This window comes from Oryctolagus cuniculus, chromosome 3, assembly GCF_051225735.1.
Source record: "Oryctolagus cuniculus isolate XC-2025 breed Fujian yellow rabbit chromosome 3, ASM5122573v1, whole genome shotgun sequence".
Taxonomy (NCBI): domain Eukaryota; kingdom Metazoa; phylum Chordata; class Mammalia; order Lagomorpha; family Leporidae; genus Oryctolagus; species Oryctolagus cuniculus.
In genome coordinates, this window is record NC_142869.1 from 109,115,399 (window position 1) to 109,130,371 (window position 14,973).

Below are 14,973 nucleotides of genomic sequence, written 5' to 3' on the forward strand. Positions count from 1 at the left end.
AGGGTTAATACCTGGACTAATGTCAAGATCGTAATTGGTACTGTCAAGACTATTATTGATAGTATTTTTGCATAGGCCTTGGGTCAGCTTGACCCCAGTAACCATGTATCCCCACAATCCTAGCAACCACATATTCCCCCTTCCCTCCTTGTGGTTTTTGCCTTTATAAAACCTGTTGCTTTGAGCTTCAGGGTTGAGAGTTCTTTTAGTCATGAGCCCACTCTCCACTGCTAGCAATAAGGCCGGTCAAACTTTATCAGTGTGTGGTGCTCCTCTGTCGGCACTCGCTCAGGCACAACATATTATCTAGCAAGTCACCATGCCTTCTTTTAAATTATAATTCAAAAATATTGTTAAGTAGAACTGACCTTCCCTTCAGTCGCACACATCTGTAAGGGCTGTTTTTCTGCCAGCAAGCCCCGAACACTTCAAGGCACGTTGCATTACAGCCACATCACTGGGTCACTAAGAACAGAGACCCCAGAACCAGCCTGGGCTTGCTCATTCTGTAGCCCATGGACTGGTCGGTCCCCATGTCTTGGGGAGACCCAGCCTCCCCAAGTCCATCAATTCACCCCCTCCTCTCCACCCTTCTTAGTCTGGGCCTCATCAAGTTTTCCAAGATTTCTGCAATAAACAAGCTTTTCTTTCCCCTCTACACAACTGTTTTATTCATTCTCCTGTTTAACACAGAAAGACATCTTCAGTGCACATTTTTGTTTTTTAGATAATAGAGAAAGATGTAAGGAAGAAGCCGCCCGTCATCTCACCGCCTGGAAAGGACTGCCATCCGTGGGCTCTTCCTTCGGCTTCTAGATCTTTTTTATCCTCACACTGCAACTGGATCCCATTACATCTCCTCCGTGTAATCATCTTCTTCCACTCACACAACGTGCCCAGACGTCCTTCTGGGTCATAAGCATAGCACATCACTGCACGCCCGTGCGTGCTGCGCCTGGACACATCTGTCCCACGGGGGTGCCCTGTCACCCTGCTCTGCTGGCGCCCTCTGAGCAATGGACCACCCTTCCCCCACAGCATGTGGCTCTGTTCCACGCAGCTGGTTGTCATGGATTCCCTCCACTCGCTGGGCCTCCCAAGGTGCTCACATGGCCCTGGGGATGCTACCTGACCAGGGCTCAGGGGAAGAGACGGGTTTAGCAGATTCACTTCCTGCTAATCATTTCTCATGCCTAGCCAGCACCACGGTTTTTATCTGTTTCACTTTTGGGAGATAGAGAGCTACTATCTGCTGGTTCACTCTGCAAATGCCCACAACAGCCAGGGCTGGGCTGAGCCAAAGCAGGATCCGAGCATGCGATCCAGGACTCCCCTGTGGGTGGCAGGAACCATCACTGCTGCCTCCTAGGTCTGCATTAGCAGACAGCTGGAGTCAGACGTGGAACCCAGGCCCTCTACGTGGGACATGGATGGAAATGCCTGCTCCCAGCACTCCCTGTGAAAGCAGGGAGGGGTAAGGGCTGCAGATGGTCCCTGTGCACGCCGGTGAGCATGGTATGCTCGAGAACGACTTCGACTTAGAGGTAAGCGGAGGGAAAGGAGACCATCACGACACCACCCCCTGCCCTCACCCCCAATTTGCTGAGACGGGGCATCAGCAACTCCCAGGGACAAGAGCTAACACAGCCGTGTGACCAAGCCAACCTGAAAGAGATCCTAGCACACACGCCCCACCGCACGGCATTTAGATGCTTCTGCTTCCTGTTGACATTAACACATATCAGATGTCACTGCTCCTCATAAACACCACTGTGGACTTCTAAGTGGCCTCCACACTCACAGCCACACCCCCTTCCTCCCTGCTCCCAGCCCCAGTCCACCGCTCTATGCTGCCTGGCAAAAAAGGTTGTTACAACACTGCTTGGAAACACATATGAGACTGGGGGCGGCTTCCTGCTGGAAATCTTCACCCCCTGCACGCTGAAGCCTGGCTCCAGTTGAGGGGTTTCCTGACTCCCCACGACAGTGGAAACCCCCCTCCTTTGCTCTCGGTGACCACGGAGAGTCCAAGCCCTGATCACACTTCACTGTGCTGCCTGAGGACGGGCCATGTGTCACGTGCCTGACTGCCAGAGCCCAGAAGGAACCGAGTCAGGATTTTGTGAGAGCTTTGTGAACTGGAAACTTCGTGAATGGGAAACCTACGTTAGCAGGCCATAGCAGGCCATGCCGGAACCACCTCCAGCATCATGTTCTTAGCATACAAGCTCCAAAACCAAAGCCATTCTTGGAATTCATCACTAGCCACAATTGCTTCCTACTCCATCCCAGACCCCAGCCTCAACCCTGGAGATGATCAGTGTTATGTTAGCATTTCCGGAATTGACAAATTAATAGATTCTCCCTTGTAGGCCACAAAGTAGATGTCGGCAAGGAGGGAAACAGATCAGAGATAGTGACATGGAAAACTGGCGTCGCAGGGTTCTACACGCTGCCCTGCATTCAACATTCAGCACATTGAGCACTGAGAATGATCCAGGCAGGGAGCAAAATGGTGAGGACACACAAGCAAACAACGGTGATCCCTCCACTGAGGACTTGCAGCTGGACACACAGGCAATAAATAAGAAATAATAATTCGGGGCTGGAGATCACAAGTAAGCAAGCCAACCTTGAACTCTACTTAATGATGTCATGCTTGGAGCCAGCGCTGTGGCATGGCGGATAAAGCCACCGCCTGCAGTGCCAGCATCCCATGTGGACGCCAGTTCGAGTCCCGGCTGCTCCACTTCTGATCCAGCTCTCTGCTGTGGCCTGGGAAAGCAGTAGAAGATGGCCCAAGTCCTTGGGCCCCTGCACCCATGTGGGAGACTTGGAAGAAGCTCCTGGCTTCAGATCGGCGCAGCTCCGGCCCTTGCAGCCATCTAGGGAGTGAACCAGCAGAGGGAAGACCTCTCTCTCTCTCTCTCTACCTCTACCTCTACCTCTGTTTCTCTGTAACTCTGCCTTTCAAATAAATAAATCCCTAAAAAACAAAGTCATGCTGAAGTAGATAAAGGCTCTTTTATGTATCCCAATTAAATAAATAAATGGTGGATGGATGGACGTAACCCAGACCAAGCAAAGCGAACTGTCAAAGGTACCAACCAGGATGCCCGTTTCCAGCTTACATTGCAGCTGATTTTGTTGGTAAGCTTGAAAAGCATCCTATAAAACGTCACGGAAGACTTTGAGCTGCCAGGACACTTGTGACATTTCTGCCGATTCCCATGATAAAAGCAGACGTGATAGAAGAATAAGAAATCTGGTGTAAAAACTGCCCACAGAAAGCCGCGTTATGTTTCCATTTTCACTAAAACTGCTTCCCCAAAGGTAGTGACACCAGGCTCTTCTGGAGAGGCCGGCAGGCAGGCAGGCAGGCAGGCAGAGGCTAGATGACAGCACTGAGCAGCTGGGCCACACAGCGGAGGACTCAAAACAGGAGCCAAGATTTAGGAGGTCTGTGGGCAGGTGAACCCCGGGCCTCCTCCCAGACGCCACGAAGCAACCAGGTGTTCACCTGAGACCAGAGAAGAAGCTTCCAGAACCTTGTCAGGATGCCCTAGGGATGGTGCCCAGGCTGCTGGGTGTCAGTGGGGGTTCAGGAAGCTCCAGGCCCCCATACTGCAGGTGGGTGATATTCCTCCGCGCCTCCTTCGCCTTGGAAGCTCAGAGCGCTGGTCCCACCATACCCTTGCTCGGGGGACGCTGGTGGAGGGGAGTGAGAGAGCATGGCGGGGCCTGCAGAGGCTGTGCCCTGTGCTGGTGGCTCCACGCTGAGCAGGGGGCTTCAGTGCCAGACACCATGCGGCCGCTCTGCCAATGTCACGGTAGGCCTGCTCTGCTGGCTCATGAGCCAAAGCCACCACCGGAGGTCAACTGCCGAACGCCAAAGGTAGTGGGTCGGGGGCAGTGGTGGCTGGCATGCAGGGCAGAATGCAAAGAATCTGCCTAGCTGTTCTGCACAGAGCTAGGTCACGCACGTGGTGTGCATGCCCCTGCCCTGGGGATAAACAGGAAGACACTCTCTAACTGGCTCACCACAGTGGAAGGCAGCAGGTGACATGGCAGAGGCCGGACTTCCAAAGTCCTTTAGGCCTGGAACCTGTGCTCCTCACCTCACCTGCCTGCTCCCCAGGGAGGGCAAAGAGTCTCCAGGTGTGGTCCAGAGGCGGGCATTGTGGCCCAGCGGGTTAAGCCGCCTCTTGGAACTCCTACAGCCCATATCCATGTGCCTGGAATTAAGTGCTGTCTCTGCTTCTGATCCAGCTCCCAGCTAATGTGCCTGGGCAGGCAGAAGATGGCCCAAGTGCTTGGGTCCCTGCCAACTGCATGGGAGGCTAGGATGCAATTCCAGGTTCCTGGCTTCAGGCTGGCCTAGCACTGGCTTTGTGGTCATTTGGAGAGCGAACCAGTGGATGGAAGACCTCTCTCTGTCGGCTCAATCTGCTTTACTCAGTTCATAGTTACGGCTTTCTTTTCGGCCTCTAATTTCCCTGAGTACCAAAAAGCCTGCCTATTTCCAGCCTGGACTGTGACACCCAATGTGAGCACACAGCAGGCAAACTGTTTGGTGCCGTCACATTGTGAATGATGGCTAAAGCATTGCACGTACTCAAGAAACAAATATATCAATAAAACCAACCTATACAAACAACCATTGCTTGGGGATGAGGAACATTAGACACATGGATAGCAAGGCTGTTAGGAAGATTCGGTTTCTCTTCTAAGATTTCTTATTTATTTGAAAGGCGGGGGGCGGGGGGAGAGGGGAGAGCAGGGAGAGGAACCTTGAACTCCATCTAGGTCTCCCAGGAGGGTGGCAGGGTCCCAAGTACTCGGACCACCTTCTGCTGCTTTCCCAGGAACATTAGCAGGGAGCTGGATTGGAAGTGGAGCAGCCAGGACTTGAACTTGTGCTCATATGGGATGCTGGCGCTGGAGGCAGCAGCTTAACTGGCTGTGCCACAATGCTGACCCCAATGTTTTAAAATGTATTTGAGCAGGGGTTGGCGCTTGGCACAGTAAATTAAGGCTCCGCTTCTGATGCAGCTCTCTGTTAATATGCCTGGGAAAGCAGCAGAGGATGGCCCAAGTCTTTGAGACCTTGCCACTCATGTGGGAGATCCAGAAGAATCTTCCAACTGCGGTCTGGCCCACCCTAGCTGTTGTGGCCATTTGGGGAGTGAATTAGCAGATGGAAGATCTCTCTTCCCTGTTTCTTTCAAATTAAAAAAAATTTAAAAATACCTAAGGTCTGAGATGCAACCTGACAGCAGGGACAAGAATCTCACAATGTCTGCCTATTGCTCCTTTCAGCGGGTCTCCAGAGAAAGAAGGCAAAAAATTCAGTTAGATCACCATGTTGTACCATGGCCAATGTTTCCACATAACCACATGAAGCCATGAAAATGTGCGGAGCATGGATAATTACAGCTATCCACACCTAGGGTAATTCACAGTGCAAGTTATCAATTCGAGGGTTTTATTTTTCTCTCCTAAATGGTATAGACAAACTTACTCTATTTTATTTTTCTGTGTAGGTAGGCTTTTTTTCACTGTTACTGAAGCAAACCGCACCTTGTCTGGATGAAATAAGAGAGGCATTGAGGTGTTTAAAACCAGCAGAACACACATAGTAAAGATGGAGACTGAAGTAACTCTCAGACACAGAGCCAGGCCAAGTCCATGGCAAGCAGGGAGAATGCAGCAGTGAATCCCTGACAAGAAATCACAAAAGCTTTGCCAAGACAAACAGCCCCTCAGTGGCCTCTGAAGCAGCTCTGAAAATGACGGTTTTCCAAATATGAGTAGAACCTTGAAATAAGTTACGATAGTACAAGTGCAGTAAAGGATATGCAGTATTAGCATGCGTGTTACAAACACACGGAAACATCTGTGTGCAAGGGACACCAGGGTTATACTTGGGGTAGGGACCCACCTTTGCTAGGGGGAGGCTTTCTGGGGTCTTGTCAGAGGGCTACCATTCTTCTTACAGTTGAATTGGAAAGAAGTCATTGAAATGGAATCTGATAGGAAAGACTACTACTGCTGAGAAGGTGATCTGAAAGAGGCACAGTAGTGAGGGGCTGGGGGTGTCTTCACAGAGACCAGGGCTGGGGCGTGGGGCATGGGAGGAGTGAGGTGGAAGAGAGAAAGGAATGGGGCTCCAGGCTAGGGGGCTTAACATCTGCAGCATTTTGCTTTGGCACTTGGACATGACACATGGACACACAGAAGGCACCACAGTCTGCAGAGGCATAGCTGGGTCCAAGCTGAGCTCCCTTGAGCTGGCTCTGCTGTCAATTCAAAGGCCTAGGTCAGAAGTCTTGTGAGAAAACGGACAAGAGAACAAAGCAGGAGCCAGAGCTTAGGAGAAGGAATAGGCAGATCTAACAGCTTCCTGGAAAAAGCCACAATCAGTAGAAGAGGTCAGTGGCCAGTGCTGTGGGGCAGCGGGTTAAGCTGCTACCAGCAACGCCAGCATCCCAGTGCCAGTCCAAATCCCAGCTGCTCCACTTCCAATCCAGCTTCCTGCTAATGTGCCTAGGAAAACGGCAGAGGATGGCCCAAGTGCTTGGCCCTGCACCCATGTGCGAGACCTGGATGGAGTTCACGGCTTCTGGCTTCAGCCTAGCCCAGCCCCAGCCACCAGGCCATTTGGTGAGTGAACCAGCAGATGGAAGAGCTCTCCCTCTTCTCCCCAACTTCATCTTTCAATTTTTTTAATCCTGTAAATGTAATAAACGTAGTGTCGTCTGACCACCAACCCCACTAGAAGTTGGGAAGAAGATGCTGGCACACCTGGACACGCCCTACTGCACAGGGAATGCTCACGAGTCAGTGCCAGGGAACTCCTGAGACTGGAACAAAATGATACAGAAAAGCCAGGCTTTTAAGGCTGTAGAAATTCCATGAAAAAAAAAAAATGGACTGGAGAAGGAGAGAAGGACTTCATATGAGAAATGTAATAGGGATATTTAAGAGGGCAAACAGTTCTGGTCCAGGGTGTTTCATTTCACTGCTCCTATAAATAGCCTCAGTGGTGAGTCTTCATTTCCTTCCTTCCAGGCTCGCTCTGCTGCAGGGGGACCAGAACCCTAGACACAGAGGCGTGGGCCTGATGGCCTGACCGACCACTGCAGAGCCCTCTCTGCAGACTTCTCATTGCATACTCCACGAGGAGGGCACAATCTAAGGACACCCCAAGTACATGTGCTTATCAACACTTCAGTCACACAGAGCACCTCCAAAAGTGGGTGAAAAATGGGATGACAAAATCAGCTTATTTTGGTACAAAAATGTTTTGAAATGCATACCAGGAATCTTTAAAATATTTATGGAAAACGCCTATTATGAAAAAACTATGCCTGATTTCAAAACTGTTTAGACCTAAAGAAATGGGCAAATGGAATTAAAGTTCACTTTGCTGCAAAACAAAAACAAAACCCCAAAAAACCTTAAATCCATGCATAGTCTCAGAATGCACGTTTTTCATGAACTTTCTGAAAACCTCTCATATTAAGGACTAGCAAACTCATTTATTTTTTTAAGAAACTGACAAGGAGGGGTTGACGCTGTGTGGCATAATAGGTTAAGCCTCTGTCTATGGCGCTGGAATTCTATATGGGCGCCGGTTCTAGTCCTGGCTGTTCCTCTTCCAATCCAGCTCTATGTTAATGGTCTGGGAATGCAGTAGAAGATGGCCCAAGTGCTTGGGCCTTTGCACCCTCATGGGAGACCCAGAAAAAGCTCCTGGTTCCTGGCGTCAGATTGGCCTAGCTCTGACCATTGCAGCCATTTGGGGATTGAACCAGCAGATGGAAGACCTGTCTAATCTCTGCCTCTCAAATAAATAAGTTAAACACACACACACACACACACACACACACACACAACCTGACAAGGATTAAGACTCTTTCGGCACTTTCTTCTTCTATTCAAAGCAATTGCCTCTCCCTTCAGACAACCAGAGCAACCACATCTACCCAAGCAAAGGAAGGCAGCAACACTCTATGGGAAAGAGAGGGCTGGACGGCATCCCACCGCTCTCTCCAAGGACACACCCGGGCGGGCAGATTCTGCAAGGCAAGGTGCAGCAGGTTCTCCAGCCCAGACACTCAGCGTGTCTCACATCTCTTCGTCTCCCAGCTCATTTCCATATTCCTTTCCTTCAAGACAGCTTCACCCCGGGGACATTTCCCACCAGCCTGTGCTTTCCCGGCATCTACTCAGCCACCACCGACGACTGTCTTGATGCACTGCTGCATTCATTGAAGAGGTTCGATTTCTAATTCGTCATTTGGTTTGCATTTATTAACTGTGATTTCCCATGATTAACGACTTCTTCCTCATCAACCATTTGATTACCTTCGAATACAATCTGCACTAAAACGTCAAGATCAAGGCTGGATTTTTCATTTTTCACACTCGTGAGTTGGTGTCTGAGCAACTTAGAAAGGTGACCCGCTGATATTTGGTGGGTGTTCCTGCTTGGTGTGATCAATGTGGACTGGTAGATTTATTTTTCACTCACTGGAGTGGGTGTCCTGATACTCTAACAACCCCACTTTGGGATCTTGTTCCTTCTGATGCCACCCCAGTGGTCCTTCTTAGTCTCCTTATTTTTAAAGTTTATTTACTTGAGGAGTAGTTGGGGGGTGGGGAGGAGACAGAGAGAAATGTCTTCCATTTGCTAGTCCACTCCACAAATGGCCAGGATCTGAAGCCAGGAGAAAAGAGCTTCCTATGGGTCTCCCACATGGGTGCAGGGGCTCAAGCACTTGGGCCATCTTATACTGCTTTCCCAGGCCATAGCAGAGAGCTGGATGGGAAGAGGAGCAGCTGGGACTCAAACCAGCACCTATATAGGATGCTGGCCTCACACAGAGGCTTTACCTGCTAGGCCACAGCACTGGTCCCCTCCTTTTTTTTTTTTTTTTTTAATATTTTATTTAAGAGGTAGAGTTACAGACAATGAGAAGGAGAGACAGAGAGAAAGGTCTTCCATTCATTGGTTCACTCCCCAAATGGCCACAGTGGCCGGAGCTGTGCTAATCCGAAGCCAGGAGCTTCTTCTGGGTCTCTCATGTGGATCCAGGGGCCCAAGGACTGGGGCCATCTTCTACTGCTTTCCCAGGCCACAGCAGAGACCTGGATTGGAAGAGGAGCAGCCGGGACTAGAACTGGCACCTATATGGGATGCCAGCATCACAGGTGGAGGCTTTACCTGCTGGGCCACAGCGCCGGTCCCCTCCTTGCTTTTTGACGTAAGATGTCCCATCCTGAACATTTCCTGCTTCAGATCTGGCATCAGCTGTTTATCTAGGAGGTGGCTCCCGGCAGTGGACAAAGGCAATGGGGAATCCCAACCTGGCACTCATTGCCAAGGACTCTCACTGCCACTCGGCTGCTCTCCCTAGAGAACTGGGCACTTCTTTCCAGATGTTTCCTATTCAAACTGATGTTCAGTTGGCTTTCCCTAAGCTCTTAAAGTACTTTCCACCTCTTCCGTATCGGAAATCTTGGTTCCTAACTCCAGCAGTTTTAAGTGACAATATAAATACTTCACACTAGGAATGGAATGTCAAAACATGTAGCTGCTTTTACTCATAGTGCTACTGGTTGCTGTTGTTTCGCCATAAGGTTCTTTAAAAAAAAATCCATCGAATATATCAATTTTTGGCTTGATGTCTGATGCATTCTTTATTTTTATTTGAGAGAGAGACAAAGAGAAAAAGAGAGAGAGATCACACATCTGCTGGTGCACTCTCCAAATGCTTCCAATGACCTGGTCTGTGCCAGGCAGAAGCCAGAACCTGGGGACTCAGTACAGGTCTCCCATGTGGGTGGCAGGGATTCAACTACTTGAGCCATTACCACGGAGCGCACATTAGCAGGAGCTGGAATTGGAACTGGGATCAGGACTCAAACCCAGGTACTCCGATATGGGATACAGGACTCTGAAACAAGTCTTAATCATTAGGCTAAATACCAGCCCCCTTGCTGACTTCTGAGTCCCAGGTAGGAAACTTATTCCCTCTCCCCAGGTTAATAGAAATTGGTTCATGATTTGGTCTTCAGTTATATTTGAAACTGTGAGTTTCTTTCAATTCAGTCAAGAAGGAGAAGGAAAACCCTCCGTCCGTGAAGAACAGAATGGGTTTGGAGGACTTCACATCCAACACTGTTGTAGAGAACTTTGCCCATGCTAGCGCGTCTACTCCCCTCCACCCTGGACACAGTGAAAGGCACAGTGGACACTGGTATCATTTCATTTCACTCAACGCAACACACAGGTCACTCTGTGGTCATAATACATAGGTTATTTTGACCATCTTATCCCAGTCTCTCAAAATGACACTGCCAAGTCAGACCACGGGCTAACTCCAACCATGTCTCATCATGCTGTCAGCCATCTGTCACCTAATGAGCCAAAAATTAGTTTGGCCCCTGATCTGTGCCCTAGAGACAGGCAGCAATGGCAGGGTGATGGAGCTCCAGGAACGACACTGCTCACAACACAACCCGGCACACTCTCACCAGTCTGAGCTACACACGACCTTTAAGCCTGAGCAGATTTTTACAGTTACTCCCCTCACTATCTGTCCTCTTTCTGAATTCTCCCTTCTCATATTGGGCACCTGAGCATTTGTCCGACACATGCTGTTATGTAATGTAAACGTGGGAAGAGGCGCGCCTGCGGGGGCTGCATAGGGGGAGAAGCAGGGTGGCATCCCTCAGGTCTTTACAAAGTACACAGATGCAGACCACAGAAGTTAACTCTAGACTGGAACCCCCGTGACCACTGTGCTGGGGGCACTGGAGAACAGGGTTCTCCAACTGGAGTATTCACATTCAACACTGAACTTGCGCAAACTGTCATTTCCAGAAGTGGACTGACCTCATCTCCAAGGTCTACTGACTTGCAAAGTAAATTTATTTGAGGCACAAACACTGTCCAATTTAGCTTGGCTTCAGAGTCCTCAGTTACCTATTTGGCCAGGAGGCTAGGGGCAGGGAGAGAGAGTTCCTAAGAGGCTCCCAGTAGGGGCCAGACAGCCCAGTACCACCACCCAGCAGAACAGAATACAAAGAAAATTGCTATTAACAATGACACCAAGTCAGCATGAGAACAAGATTGAGCTTAAAATAGTTCCATTTTCAAAAGGTGCAACTCTTGAGAGTTTGCTATTTAACTCATCTAGGTTTAGGTATTTGGAAAAGGAATCCACATGGACGATCTCATTCCTTTTGAATGATGCAGGGACCTAGCTGCCATCTATGTGGTAGGTGACATGTTGAGCACCTGCCAATCCAAAGGCGGCCCAAAGTCTTTCCCCAAATGCCCCCAATAACACTCAAACTGAACATTTTTTTTTCTCCAGAATATTCCAAATTACTCACGAGGACTCTCAGTTCCCTTTTAAACAAAATAACTCAGTCATTCCCTAGGAATGAGGTTCAGCAGCACACACGCACGTGGCTTAGCATCCTGGGCACAGACCCACAGGAGATGGCAGGGGGATGTCTAGGGCCACTAACACCCTGGAAAGCACACGAAGCAGAAATACTCACGGAACATGGTGTAGAACTGCTGAGGGTTCAGATTCCACTTCCCCCAAGGGGTCTTGTGGCCTTTGGACTGGGCATAGTTAGCATGATTAAACTCTGGTTCTGTACCAAAGGAATCCAGGACTCGGAGCATGCACCTGAAAGACACAAGCCGTCACTTGTGTGAAACCACAACCCTGACCCCACTGTCCAAAGGTAAATGTCCAGCCCTTATTTCAGGGTCTACCAAAACCAGACGTACGTGTTTAATTAGAAATAGGACCAGCCAAGACTCAGGAGGTTTCAGTAGAGCCAAACATCTACAACTGTGACTGCACAGCCCGAGCCCTCTCACACCATATAACACCTGCTCCAGGTGGGTTGACTTGAACAAGGTTAAAGAAGTTTCTAGAATGCTGCAACAGAGGACTTCCATGTTCATGGCTGTGCACTTAGCACCCAGCCAGGGCTGCGTATACAGCAGGTGCCAAACAACAGTTACTGAAGAAACAAAGATCTGCCATCTTTACAGCTATATTCTGTTTAAAGGGCATGATACGTACTATCTCTGTTAGTCATCATTCAACAATCACATCAATTAAATAGGGCATTTGATTTTGGTAAAGTGGTAAAACTCGTGTGTTTGAAACTTAATCCTAGATGGCCCAGGTCCTTGGGCCCCTGCACCCATGTGGGAGATCTGGAAGAAGTTCCTGGCTCCTGGCTCCTGGCTCCGGATCGGCATAGCTCCAATGGTTATGGCCAACTGGGGAGTGAACCAATGGATGGAAGACCCCCCCCCCCTCGCTCTGCCTCTCTTTCTCACTCTGTGCAACTCTGACTTTCAAGTAAATAAATAAATCTTAAAAAAAAAATAAAAAAAGAAACTTAATCTCAAAATTCAAATGGAGGCAGCATTTGGAGGTGCAGCCTTGAAAGTAACTAGAGACGGGCCGGCGCCGTGGCTCAATAGGCTAATCCTCCACCTTGCGGCGCCGGCACACCGGGTTCTAGTCCCGGTCGGGGCGCCGGATTCTGTCCCGGTTGCCCCTCTTCCAGGCCAGCTCTCTGCTATGGCCAGGGAGTGCAGTGGAGGATGGCCCAGGTGCTTGGGCCCTGCACCCCATGGGAGACCAGGAAAAGCACCTGGATCCTGGCTCCTGCCATCAGATCAGCGCGGTGCGCCGGCTGCAGCGGCGGCCCTTGGAGGGTGAACCAACGGCAAAGGAAGACCTTTCTCTCTCTGTCTCTCTCACTGTCCACCCTGCCTGTCAAAAAAAAATAAATAAATAAAAATAAAAAAAATAAAAAAATAAAAAAAAAGAAAGTAACTAGAGACGAGGTCACAGGGTGGGGGGTACCCCAACCGCAGGATGAGTGGCTTTCTAAGAGGAGGAAGCAAGCCCCGAGCTACACACCTGCCCTGTCTCACTGGCTCATGCCCTGTGCTGTGTTATGACCAGGTATGGACCCCTGGATCTTGGAGTTCTCAGCCTCTAGTGCTCAGGCACATGAAATGGACTAAGATACTTTAGAATCTCATTTAAGGACAGCAGTGATCTTTATGCATCTGATAATAAAAGCAGCTTATTGCTTTCTCTCAGAGCCTAAAGAAGCCAATGGAAGCCATTTCCCCTGGCTTTCCTACCAATGCCTGACAACACAGTAAGCCCAATGTACTGTACCGCCCATTTTTGTATGGCGTGAGAGCTAAGAATGACCTCTACATTCTTAACAGTTAAAAAAAAAACCAGTATTTTTGTCAAACATGAAAGCTATGTAAAATTCAAATTTTTCACACTCCACATTGAAGTTGGGTATTGGCAGTGTTGTGCAGGGGACTGAGCCACCACTCGGGACACCTGCCTCTCCTCTAAGAGCGGCAGTTCCAGTCCCGATTCTGATCCAGCTTCCAGCTAATACAACCTGAGAGGCAGCACACATGGCTCCGAAGCTAGAGTCCCTGCCACCACTTGGGAGATCGGGAGGAAATTCTACAGTTCTGGGCTCCTAGCTGTGGCCTGGCCCAGCCCTCCCTTAGGTGGGCATTTGGGAAGCAAACCAGTAGATGGAAGATCTGTCTCTGTCTCTCTGTTGTTCTTGCAAATAAGCAAACATTCAGCAATGAGTCAAGCTGCACTGGGACGCAGCCACACCCCCTCTGCTGGTGTACAGTCCTTGATGACTTCACAATCCAACAGCGGAGAGTCCACACATGACCCGCTAAGTCTACAGCATCTGCTGGCTGGTCCTGTGGACAAAAACCCTCAGAGCGCACCAAGAATCACCCATCAGGAGACAAGAATCCACACCGAAACAAAACAGATCGATGTCGGTGGGGCCGATTTCATGGCCGATTCTCGGCACATTGGACGGCCAATTCCAGCAGCTCCGATGCTGCGGGTACACGACTTCCACCTTTCACTGGACTGGTACACGTGCAGTAAAGACAGACTAGAGCCCACATTCTAGAATCAGATGATGCCAACAGCCTCTTGGGGTCTGCTTCAGCTTCATTCCTCCTTTCCCCACCATTACAATGTCTTTCTTCCAACTTTTTATTAACAAAAAAAAAATATCCAAACACCAGATTTTCTGAAAAGCATAATCATGAATTGAGATTTTTGTGCGCTCATTTTCTCATCAGGAATCGCTGCTGCTTGCCCAGGGAGGGAGGACAAGAGAGAGAAGGCCACGGACACAGAGGGAAAGACAAGCTGACCCCAGAAAGAACTTCCTCGTGTGGGATTCTTGAGTGGTTCTCACCCAACACTCTCTCATCACAGTGGCGACTCCCACAACATCAACAAGGGCACGGTGTTAGCTTGGCAAACGACAGAGACAGAAATGGGAGCCCACAGTGCAGCAAAAAGAACATCCGGCACCCAGACACCTCCTAGGGCCTATGGTCCCTACTTTCCGAGTAACTCAAAATACTTCTTACCCCTCCATAGAAAACATTCAAATAAATACATTTTGTAAAAGGAAAGACAGAGTGAGAGTGAGAGAGAGAGTAAGAGTGAGAGAATGAGAGAGAGAGAGTGAGTGAGAGAGAGAGGGGGCAGGGGGCAGGCAGATATTTCAACTGCTGCTTCACCTCCAAATGCCTGCAACAGCTGTGCCTGAGCCAGGCTGAAGCCAGGACTCTGCAGCTCCATCTGAGTCTCCAATGTGGGTATCAGGGGCCCAAGTACTTAGGCCACCTTCTGCTGCTTTCCCAGTTATACTAGCAGTGAGCTGGACTGGAAGCAGGGTAGCTAGGACTCGAACTGTCACTCTGACATGGGATGTGTGAGTCCCAAGCAGCGGCTTAACATGTGCACCGAAATGTCTGCCTCCCATCCCTACCTTTTTCTTAACTTGGTTTTTATTTTTAAAATGGGATGTGAAAGGAACTGCTGGTCCAGTCTATCCTCTCTG

General features: G+C 49.5%; 1 protein-coding gene across 12 annotated transcripts in view; it reads right to left on the reverse strand.

The window, feature by feature from the left end:
* The window catches only part of MGAT5 (alpha-1,6-mannosylglycoprotein 6-beta-N-acetylglucosaminyltransferase), a 379,218-nt gene that overhangs the window by 108,982 nt on the left and 255,263 nt on the right, over positions 1–14,973 (reverse strand). For all 12 annotated transcript variants that reach the window (XM_051849614.3, XM_051849612.3, XM_089329303.1 and 9 more), the window contains exon 10: positions 11,578–11,711. In XM_051849614.3, coding sequence (XP_051705574.1) covers positions 11,578–11,711 — 134 coding nt within the window. The remainder of the gene's footprint in view (positions 1–11,577; positions 11,712–14,973) is intronic.